This window comes from Ctenopharyngodon idella, chromosome 19 (genome assembly GCF_019924925.1).
Source record: "Ctenopharyngodon idella isolate HZGC_01 chromosome 19, HZGC01, whole genome shotgun sequence".
Taxonomy (NCBI): Eukaryota; Metazoa; Chordata; class Actinopteri; order Cypriniformes; family Xenocyprididae; genus Ctenopharyngodon; species Ctenopharyngodon idella.
In genome coordinates this window covers 2,673,380-2,685,679 of record NC_067238.1, presented here as the reverse complement: position 1 = coordinate 2,685,679, position 12,300 = coordinate 2,673,380, and the positions used below count along the sequence as shown (strand labels likewise).

At 39.7% G+C, this 12,300-nt stretch overlaps 1 protein-coding gene across 1 annotated transcript in view; it reads right to left on the bottom strand.

Annotated features, from left to right (window-relative positions):
• The window catches only part of arid1ab (AT rich interactive domain 1Ab (SWI-like)), a 73,323-nt gene that overhangs the window by 37,321 nt on the left and 23,702 nt on the right, over positions 1-12,300 (bottom strand). Inside the window, exons 3-4 of the mRNA XM_051872777.1 lie at positions 9,608-10,198; positions 9,344-9,460 (exon numbers count right to left, since the gene is read on the bottom strand). Of these exons, the coding sequence (XP_051728737.1) occupies positions 9,344-9,460; positions 9,608-10,198 (708 nt within the window). The remainder of the gene's footprint in view (positions 1-9,343; positions 9,461-9,607; positions 10,199-12,300) is intronic.

The following is a 12,300-nucleotide window of genomic DNA, read 5'->3' as shown; positions in this document are numbered from 1 at the left end:
CCCTCCTTCAATACACCTACTAGTGTGGTCAAAAATATCGATACACCGATACCAGCTGCACTTTCTTGCGCTCTTCTCTCCAACAGCGAGTTGACACAGACCTGCCTCCTCTCACGCGCCCGTTTCATTCACTCTGGTTGAAGAAGGCCTGAATTTCACCACAGGATTGCATAATTTTATGCATTTGCACTGGTTTCGCGCTCACACCCAAAGCATGCACTAGGGTTGGCTTGATACCACAATTTTGGCTTTGGTACGATACCACAATCTAATGCCATAGTATCGATATTAAATCCATACCATACAGGAACTGAATTTCGGAGCAGGACTGCAAGTATTGCGCATGATTTTACTCATTCCTGCAGGTTTAGCATTTATAATGCAGGATATTACCGCAAACATTTATTAGTAATTTAATCAGCAGTGCCACATCTCCTCTCTCTCTATCTTTCAAAATGAGCAAATGGCTTCTAGCTTCAAAATGACATTGCATCTGCACTATAAGCGAGCTGCGCGCTGCGATACAACACTTTCGATCGTGGTTCGGAACAGCTGATGGAGATGTCACTTGCCTACGTCTTTTTAAGCCTTGCCAATTTAAACATGCAAGCAATTTTATATCACTTCGTAGTATTCGCATGCTCTTTGAGAGACGGTATTCTTTGTACTCATATCCACAGCGCACGCACATAAAGCCACCTCTCAAAGAGCTTGTGCATCCCGAATTAAGTTCCCTTTTATTATAAGATAATCATTTGAATACATTTTGTTCAATTTGGGGGTGCGGAAGATCAGCAGAGGAAAAAAAAGGAAAAAAAATATGGAAAACAGCCGTTGCAGTTGCGCTCTGCATTTATAAAGTGGCACCGAACGCTAATTCCACAATTTAATCATTCTTCAACAAGCCCACTTAAATTAAAAGTAGTGTTTTGATCTATTCTCTCTTACCGTTATATTTTTTAATGATTCAACGACATCACAAACTCAAAGTGAAACTATTGCAGGTGTTTCTCATTGTACGTTTTCATAATTTTTAGTGAAATTATTTGGTAGTCAGAGGTGTGTGGGGGGGGGCACCAGATTTATAAAGGTTTAAAGGGGGTGTATCCAAAAAAAGTTTGAGAACCACTGATGTAAGCTATTGTGATAAAATTACCCCAATGTAAAAAATACATTGAGCAAACATTTATATTAGATAACTGTATGGCAATTGATCGATATTTATGTGTGAATAAAAGCCTAAATTAAAATCTGTTCATCATACAAAGCTCTCTTCAGAAGACTTGGCTTAAACTACTATATGTATTACTGTTATGGCGTGTCTTGATTGCCTAGAATTTCAATGGATGGACAAAAATTATGAGAATATTAAAATATCTATATGGCAGTATATATATGGCAGTTTTTCCCTGTGGTATCAAAATGGGAAAATTGAGATGCAAAGTTGCAGTTTAACTCAAAATATATAAAAAGTCATAATGATGAATCCATAATTGTGTAATAAACTTGCAATTCTGAGGAAAAAAAAAAATAGGATTTATCACAATTACGAATTTATATCTCAATTCTGGCATGTTTCTCAGAATTGCAAATTTACATTGAGGAAAAAACGTCAGAACTGCAAGACGTTAACTAAAAATTACAAGACATAAACTTGGAATTTGGAAAAATAAATGTAGAATTGTGAGATTAAAAGTCTCTATTACCTTATTTTTTTAATTCCGTGGTGGAAACGGGCTTCCATAACATTCCTTTTATCTCCACCAGGCAAAAAATCATATCTGATTATTCTGATAATTTGGTAAAGTAGTATCACTCCCTTTCTCAAGCTACATTTTTTGAGACATGTTCATACCACAGACAATGGAGGGTTGAGCAATGACTGTTGAAATCACTAACCCTATGTATGAGCAAGAGCAATAGTTATGCTAATAATAAATATAAAAGCTACAGACTACAACAAAATAAAAGAGTAAAAAGAGGGCCATAAATACACCACTCCGAAACCAGACAGCACAACAATGTGAGAGTAAGAAAAAAAGGAAACTTCAACAAAGACAAAACTGTTAGATGGGAAACTAAGTGAAAAGGAACAGGACAGAAAGAGAGGAAAGATGGATGGAAAGAGCCGCAGACAGTACTGGAGAACTTGGCACTGGTGGTCTGTCAGGTTGGGGGTGCTGAGGAAAAATGCGGGTGGTCTTAAAATGATGTCAGCCACTGGGGTTCCTGTGTGAATATGGCTCAGTGTCTAACGTGCTTGCTCTGTCTTTCCAACACACTTTTCCTCTATTCCATTTCTATTTTCATTCTCAATATCCTGCCTCAATCCATCCTGACACCCTCTTTCTCCATTTGCTTTCATCCCTATCAGTGTTTCCTATATAATTCAACTTTAAAAAAAAAAAAAAAAAAAAAAAAATCTGAATAAGAACAAATTCTTAATTCTAAACCCCATCTGCAAACCTGCTATATATATGCACACCCGTCAAGCATTTTTTTTTTTAATACATATTAGATTGCATATAAGAAGTGATTATGATATTGTGATGTGTATCATGAACTAGTGGGCGATACCCACAATGAGTTTTATCTCCATCTCACTGTATTCCAGCCCCATTTTCTCTTAGCGTCTCTCTCGCATTCCCAACGGGCTGTGCCCCTGTGATTCAGAATTACTACTCCATAAAACCTTTCCACTGGGAGGAAGAGGGGGGAAAAAAAACTAACGAGCGTGTGAGTAACATGTGACCTTCCCCTCCAGGCCTGAGCACATTTACTTATTATGCATCTCAGAATAAGATACTGCAAAAAGATTATGGACAAAGTTTAAGGGACAATTCAAATGGAGCACTTACAGGACACTGAGAATATTGACTTAAAAAGGAAGAGTGTGAGATATAAAGGCAGTGGGGGAAATGAGGGGCCGGGGGTGACAGACCCCTGAAGACACGGCAGAGTTTAGAAGTACAGAGGGGAGGCGGATACTGCTTCGGATTAGCCGCACTTTGAGGAAGGGGCACAAAAGCCCGTCAGAAAGGAACTGGAGGAGATTAGAAAAGACTAGAGGGAGTGTTCATGTTCTCTCACACACAGAGAGGATATATCACTTCCAGGGCGTCCCACATTGAAATCCCAAGCTATTGGAAATCTCCCCACGCCAGATCTTTCTCGCTCGTATATGCGGACATAAACACCATTATCATCAACCAAATGGAAGAGGATTTGATTTGATCCTCGACTGATATGAACCACACTGCATCGAGATTAATTTGGGAAATGAAAAAGAAAAAACATAATTCAAAACTAATTAATCAGGATCACAGCAAAAGATGCCCAGTCTTTCTGCCTATGAAGACACAATCTGGGGAATCAGTTTTTTGGATTCAGATTCTCCCCCGTATCTGATCAGCTCCAGCTTTCTGTCTTTCTCTATCTTGGCATGTATCAGGATACATATGACGGAGACATTATGGTAAACCAGAGTGCGTCTACAGAGGAATATGCCAAATGGGTATTAAGTAAGACAAATGCAAGCTCATGAAAAGCTGTCTGAAGGTAGAATCTTGCCAACAAAAACCCACAAGTCCAATTATTTTTGTTGTCAATATAATTGCCAATCATTGAATGTGGCTTTACACTTATTTAAAGCAGAAAGACTTTTAAAAGCATCAATTCACTAGGGCTGCATGATATATCATTTTAGCATCGAAATCGCGATGTGCGCATCCACGATAGTCACATCGCAGGATGTGCGATGTCTAGTAGGGAACGTTAATCTGTACGGACCAGACACCACAGTTCAAAACGCACGTTGATTCTCTGATTTATTGCAAAATTTGACCATCATACAATGAAAGTTTATCATTTCAGCATGTTTTAGGTCCTGTCAGTTTAAACATTCAAGCGATTTTTAAACCAGTTTAGCGCATGAAGACGCGAAACAGAACTCAATTCTGAACGTATTATGTGCACGCACACACAGAGCAGCGCAGATGCACGTGAACACCGCATGCCGTCCTCTTCCGCATCTATTTGTGCCTGAACGGACACATACACGCAGAAAAAAAAAAAAAAAAAAAAAAAAAAGCTAAAATGCACGTAAAAGATTGCCTATCCTCGTAAACAACTGGCTATGGCCTAGGTGAACTAAACAACTGAAAAAGAAAACTGGATGTTTAACAGTATTTTGGATCCGCGCTGTGCGTTCGGTCTTAAAGTGACAGCACCCCCTGCTGCTTTCTGTGTCATGAATGTTAAACAACAAAAGAGAAAGAGGAAAGTCACAAGTTTTAACACAGATTAATTATATTTAATTTATACAGGGAAGACTATGCAGTGTTATTTTACAATTGATTATTCAATTTCTGTACCTGAATACTGTTAGACTTACCTGAAATATATAAAGCACTATTTATTTAATTTGTATCTTTGTTTTATTATATTTATCTATGCTTGTAATTTGTTCATTATTTTCTATGCATATTCACTCACCTACAAAATCACCCCGATCATCCTAGAATGATTAATTCTTTTCAAATAGAGCTATTCAAGTCATCTGGTGAATTTTTTCCATATCGCTATAGCAGAAAAACAAAATATCAGTTTTTTCCAATATCGTCCAGCCCTATTCACTAGGTTAAATAAGGCACAGTGAACTGCGGTTGCACGTTGTAAGAGTTCAATAAAAGGTACTGACATCCCTTTAACATGGTGGTTCTCAACCAGGGGACGGGGGCCCACTAGGGGCCTTAGCAAATATCTATGGCACAGGAAGATTTAAAAGTATTTCAATTAATGAATAAAATCTAAACACTTTAAAATAATCTAATTAAAATAACACTCTAAAAGCAAAAATGCTATGCAAACTGACAGGTTTTAGACCAATGAGGCCTTACTGTGGACAGGGATAACCAAGCAACAAAATATCTCTTCACTCACCATGTGAAGTTGAGTGTTTTGAAGGTTATTGAGAAGTTTTACCCGATAGCAAGATTTCAGAATAGCATTACTATTGTCAGTAGCCTCATACTCACGTTTCACATTTATGTGTGTGGCCTCAGTAACATCAGCCGAAACAGAAAATTGTTTTGTAGGTGGAGCAAGATGCATTTTTTAAAAGATTTATAAAAAAAAAAAAAAAAAAACTTTTTTATTCTTTAAATAATGTGCAATGATTTCACTAATTTACACAAAGAAATGCCTTTAGAAATTCAGCTACAGCAGCCACTACTAAATCAAACGTTAAAAAATGCTGTAAATATCCTTCAGTGAAGACGACAAAGCATGCATGAGAACAAACAGTTCACAGAGCGCTGACAAAGTGTACAGTTGCTAGACTTGTTCACTCGTTGCAGTGTGAAGCAACGACTGTCAGGAAACCAGCTGAACCAGTTAAACTGGTCCCTATTCACTCTCTAAAATGTTTCTGCAGTTGGCGGCTTTAATCCACATTAACGTTCATGAAATCAGTCCTCAAAAACCAACAAATGAAGACTTAATCTAAAAGATCCCAAAGCCTAATAATTCAAGGAGGTGAAAGCACTATATTTCTGTATTAGGGCTAAAGAACTTTGAGGCTACAAGGAGTGGAAAATGTAGACCCTAACACAAATAAACCCTGTAACAATACATATATGCCCAGTATTGTTTCTCAGCATGGTAGTACCAATAAGCTTCTAGTAGTTTTGTTACACAGCTGGATAACTCACATGCAGGTCAGGTAGTGATTTGGAGGGGTTTTACCTTTGGTGTCGGCCGGGCTAAAGTTAGCAGTAGGGGCTAATCTACCGTGAGAGCAGAGCATGAGGGACATGTTGGTGGTAGAAGGGGTCAATCGAGGGCTACATTATTATTGCCTTTCCTGCAGGCAACCATGGGGATTCCTTGGATTGAATAAAATCTCAGCCAATCTCAGTCACTGGCTACGTAAGAGAAATATATAAATAAAGAGGAAATCACATCCTGAGGGCATCCCCCACTGGCAGAGACGAAACGATCTCATTTCTCTCACTCACTCATCCTCCTTTTACCTTCTCAAGCCCTTGAGCTCCAGTCATTTGCCAACTCTCTATTAGACACTTTTCTCTCTCTCTCTCTCTCTCTCATTAATTATCTCAGGTCATTTGGAAATTTTGGACACTCTGTTGCTCTGAATGAGCTATTTGTATCTGCTAACCTATAAGCAAACGCACACACGCACACCATATCCTGAATGTTTTTCACAGTGATAGTGATTCACTTCAGGTTTTTGCTGACCTGATTTCCAAAAGCAGCTAATCTTGTATAGCCGATTTTTGGCGTCCGTGCTTATCTTGGACTGGAATTAACCTTGTAACCATCATGTAGTATGATATAAGGTTTATGCTGGGTAAATTAGACAAACCAGTACCACACAACACTTAGGTGTGAAACAAAACATAAGTTCTTTCATAGAATGATACACAAGGCTCAACGTTAAGGATTTTTTTCTACTGGCCCAGAGGGAGCCAGTGGTTAAAACTTTTACTTGGCCTGCAAAACATTTCACTGGCCCCACCAAAAAAATATATATTTAATAAAAATCCTCAATTCCAATTTCGTTAGCACTGCAAAAACCACTATAAAGTTCAAACATTACTGAAGACAAGTGAATAGTCAGTAATAAAATAATAAAAAATAAAAAAATAAAAAAAATTTAACAGCCAATAAATAAACAGGCAACAGCACAAAAAATACAAAAGAACAAAGATACAAATTAAACAGTACTTTAAGTTTTTCAGGTAGGTCTAAAAGTAGTATTCAGGTACAGAAATTGAATCAAACAAAAAATAACACTGCATAGTCTTCACTGTATGACTTAAATACAGATTAACGCATGTTAAAGCTACAAAAGTTGTTCAGTCAAGATAAGGGAGTGATTTCTTTTTGTCTTTTGTTTTTTGATTTTTGATTGTTGTCACTTTAAGAGCTAATGCATGCCTTTTGTTTCTCACCTTAGTTAAGACCCACCGTGTTTACGGGGACACTCACCAAGACAAGCATACTTACATACATACTTGTACTTGCACGGAAAAATACACACAACAAAAGACAACACAAAAGAGAACTCCTTTCCATATTCTGGCACCCACACAGAGCTGTCTGAGACGAGGCTCTCTGTGTGTGTGCGGACAGGAAACAGCATACAAGTACTGAATTGAGTTTCAATTCAAGTACTTTCTTTTGCATCTTTTTGTGCATGAATAGTTTAAAATCACTTGAACGTTTAAATTAAGACTTAAAAATATGCAAATAATAAACTTTCGTAATGATGCAGCACTGGCCTGATCGGAAAAGTGGTAATTATGTTAAGTGTCCCAAGCATCTTTCACACTGGCCTCAATAGTTTTCATGCAAGGCTGTACAGAACACAACCAGAGAATTTAGCAGCATAGACTTGTGGTCAGAATTTCTACCCATCCAAAAGTAACAAGTATGTCACAGATGTAGCCTGGCGGGGGGGCAGTGCTTATGCTATGTGCTGCTTAAGTGCAGTTCTCTTCCGAGGCACTTAGGGCAGGGGTGTCCAATCCTGCACCTGGAGGGCCAATGTCTTGCAGAGTTTAGCTTCAACCTGCTCCGAACAACGCATTTCCCTGTAGGGTTTAAGCCAGGGGTTCTCAAAGTCCGGGGTTCTCAAAGTCCAGACTCCGGTCCAGATCCGGAAGGAATTCAATCTGGATCCGCCTCCATTTCATATTTCAAGAGCACTAATTGTGTGTAAGGGATTAAAAGTTTTAGGGATTTCCTACTTTGGTAAACGCATGTTAAACTTGTAAATCATGTTTAGTTTTTGTTTTTTATGTCTTTTTGCAGATGGTCCGAAATGAAAGCGAAGGCGAGATATTTAAAGTTTACCTCCGTGACATTGTTGTCATGACATCCAGTGAGCATATGACGTTTGACGTAATCGGGCGACACTTCGCCGCAGTGAGCGTTTAGATGGGTGAGGATGTCAGTTTCCAGGAAAAGAAAAGTTGCAGAAGAAAATAGTTTTCAAAGATGATTGGACAGAGGTATGCGTTCATTTCGCCCCAACCCAGCACAAAGCCATTCTGATTGGTTGTAACGAGACAGTTGGAGTTGTGAAGAGTGGAAATGTCAAACGCCACTATGAAACAAAGTACAGACATTCAGCCGCTTTTCCACCGTCGGGCCGAACCGTTTTTAGAATGGTAAGGAACGGTTCCAGTTGTGTTTTCACTTGAGCCTGGTATGGCACGGCATGATTACAAAAACTGTTCTGGGCACGGGCACTGAATCATGCTGGTAGAATTTGTGAAGTGACGTCACCACTCAGGATTGGTCACTTGTATGTTACCTGGCTACCAGTTTCGCTGTAGCTAGCTGAGCTCTATTTGAGCGATGTAAACACGAATTAATAATACAATTAAAAGAAATAACTGATCATCCTCCATAACGTGGTCATTATTTACATCTCATCTCATAAACCATTGCGTTACCAAGACAATGACAGACGCTTTTGTATTACATTCCAAAGAGCGGCCGTTATCAGCCCCACAGTGGAAAATTAAACCGCAACCGCACCAGCTGGCCCAGATCGGCACGAAATGGAATGATTACGAAATGAGAACCGTTCGGCCCGACAGTGGAAAAGCGGCTTTTGCCTACCTTGTGTTGTGTTTTGTTCATAAAAAACGCTGACACTGACAATGCTTAATTGTTTTGCTACTTTTGCACTTGTTATGAATGTATTTTGAATGCAAAAGGCACTTTATTTTTTCCAAAAATGTGTGTTGATTTGTGTTGAATTTTGTAATAACCAATTGTTCCGGACCTTTGACATTGATGAAAATTCAGATTTGGACCTTTGAATGTAGACTTTGAGAACCCCTGGTTTAAGCAACCCTAAAGACCTTGATTAGCTGGTTCAGGTGTGTTTAATTAGGACTGGAGCTAAATTGTGCAAGATGGTGGCCCTTCTGGAGAAGGACAGGATACCAATGATTAGGGACACATTTTATGATATTTACCATCCGCCTCACAACTCACAAATCTTTCTCAAAGGTTCAATGCCAGTTACCAAGTAAACTACCTTACAGCCACGGATCTGATCCCTGTATAGTACTACTGTCTTCCAGCCAATCACTATCCCAAAAACAAAGACATTTTGGACAAGTTTGTATACATTAAGGCACAAAAGCATAAGCTAGCTGTGGTAGATAAACTAAAAATATTTTGTTGAGTAACCAAACCGTAGCATAGACATAATGCAAGAGAGCTTACCCTTTAAGCACTTTAAACTGTTTGAAAGCTAGCATGGCATGACATTATTCTGGTTTGAAACATTAATAATACTCACAGGCAGACTGGAAGGTCGTCCCTGCATGCTCTCCTCTGGACCGCTCTTACCAGACACCATGGGCTGATTGGAGGAAGGAGCTGAAGATTGAGAGCTGAAGGAGTCTTGAGAAAGCTCCTGAGGAACAAAGTAATGACAACAAGATGTAGAAGCATTTTATATAAGGGCAACAAACACAGCACTTGTGTAAGGATAGTGTTCATCAAAGCAGCTCCAAGTATTTGGATACTGTTAAAACCTGTCATTTTTTTTTTTTTTTTTTACCTGAGGTGGTGGAGGAAAGCGCTGGAAGGGCGACTGCTGCTGTTGTTGAGACTGCAGCGGAGGGGTCTGGGAGTAAGGTGAGGGCTGACCCTGTCCTGAAGGTTGCTGGGATGACTGAGGCGGCACTGAGCTGGGCGGCTGTGATTGTGGTGGGCCCTGCTGCTGTTGTGAAGGTCCCTGCTGCTGAGGCGGCTGAACTGGACCGGAGGGTGGTTGAGAGTATCCAGGCTGCGACTGAGAGCCTTGCTGGCCCTGAGAAGGACCCTGTGACTGAGGGGGACCCTGGGACTGGGGGTAGGGAGGCTGTCCTGACTGTGCAGTCTGGGAATATGGAGGTTGGCCCTGAGTGGGGCCATGGGGGCCCTGAGGGGGACCATGGGGGCCCTGAGGTTGCCCGTAAGAGGGCCCACTCTGGCCATGGGGAGGACCAGGGGGTTGCTGGGAATAAGGGGGCTGAGAGCCTGGTCCAGTGGAGGGCTGCTGAGGGTATGGAGACTGCTGGGGGCCTCCGTGAGCTGAAGGGCCCTGTTGTCCGTAGTAACCACCTTGGTTCTGACCATAGCTACCTGGGCCATGCTGTCCATAGCCCATCTAAAGAGAACACAATAAGAACCAAGTACTCCAATTAGCAAGCAAACATTAATTTTGCAACATAAAACTATAAACTAGGGACATGATGTAACTGTGACCATCTGTAACTATCAGTATAAAGTTTTAATTATACCAGGCATGCGAAGACAAGATATTCCCTTATGAACAAACCAAATTGTGATGAAACGGCAATAGCGACAGACTTTTTTCTTCTGTATTGCGATGTACATTCAAGTTGATTGGATTTAGAGATGTGGGCTCACTCAAAAGTGAACACGAGCTTGCAGTCAATTGTGGAGGGGCGGAGTTTAAGCAGACTTAATTTAAATACTGCATACATACCAGAGCTAAGTCTGATGTCTCACCAGAAGTTATGACACTGATTAAAAATTAGGTGATCAATTTTTCTATGAAACTTATGAAAAGATAAATCTTTCAAAATAAGATCTATAATATGCTTTTACAAAATAGAAAGGGTGAATTTTCTTTTCATGCCGACAATCACAACAGTGTATTGTTATTATAAATATTTTCAGCATCACTTTCATTATTAAATCATCTGCATCCGTTTACATTTTATTTTGTGATTTGAAAAGTTCTGATTGAAGTGCTTTTCACTTAAGCTTTTCTCATGGGCATGTGGGCAGACAGCCAGACGATAGCAGCAGAAGGGAGAGGAGGTGGCAGTGGAGAAAAGTATAGCACAAGGAAATGCTTGGAAAAAGTTACTCGCTAGTACACTTTCAGTGAGAGGGATGAACTGACACTCAATTCAGGGCCAGCGTTACCCGTGAATAAAACCGAAACAGATGAGTGTTAGACATGAACTGTGTGTGTCTGCTAACAAGTCTGTGCAGGGGCAGTCTGCAACCTGCAAAACAGCAGACTCGCTACAAATAAACATTCACTGGCTACTTAAAGCTTTCATTGAAAGTATATAATGAGCCCTAGCGCAAAACTGTATTACTATTCAAAAAAAAAAAAAAAAAAAACAAAACAAACAAGTATGAATTGACATTATTCATTCTCAGTTTTAGGTTATAACATGAAAATAATTAATCATCAAAAATCCCAAATATAATTATGAGAATTGACTTGGCAAGTAACTATGTAAAATAGCGGTTAATGTGAGTTGCATTGTGAGATGTTGTGTTGTCATTCCACACACTTTGTAAAGGCTCACAACAGCAGCAAAAATACATAATTTAGGTTTCACTAAGACTGAGGTCAGTGTTTTTTACAGAGCTCTTATCCATTTGAACAACCAGGGCGCACATGGGCTTTCAGAGAAATGCTTGAATTTCATTACTTTCAGTCAGCCTACAAAACAATTTGACCTTGCTGGAGAATGTACTGTGTGACAAAAGCCTGATGGTGACAAGCTGGGCACTTTCCCTCTCAAGGAAAAAAGGAAATATAAAAATGGGGAAGAAAAACACCTCTGACAGGAAGGTTTAATAAAAACAACCTGAAGAGCATGTTCTATGCCTTTCTACAAATGGATGGCACTCCAGTGCATCTGCTTACTCAACACAAGCACAATGGGGCACCGAGCGCAAGTGCACAGACAACAGGATGAAGAAAAGCAGACAGACACTTGAAGACTGCCACATACAAAAATACGGGCGTGCAAGGAAATCCCCAAGTGACAAACCAGAGTCTCACTGTGACCTCATAACAACCTTCTTTGAAAGCACAGATAAAAAAAAAACCATGAGCTCATGCTGCTATGATCAAAAATGTCTTAAGACTATCAGAAGCCTTCAGGTTCAAGCTGAGAGTCAAATTTTGGCAGCAGAGTAAAAGGTCTACCCACTATGTTAATAAACAGAATGGTTGGACCAGAACCACCTGAATTCTACTGTATGGAGCTAAAATACACTTTGTAGTGAATGTGAATTAGGTCACGCACTTATGAATCTTTTTGTAAAATCCATTAATTTTGAGAGTATTTTAGCTCCATACTTTTTGGTATTTGCGTTCCTTGTCTCCCTCGGTTAAAACCGCTGTACTGTGGTACTGGATGTGCTGAAACAAAACTCAGAAAAATGCTTTAAAGTGCAGTTTACATTGTGACGTAGTGACATTAATGCACTAGCAAG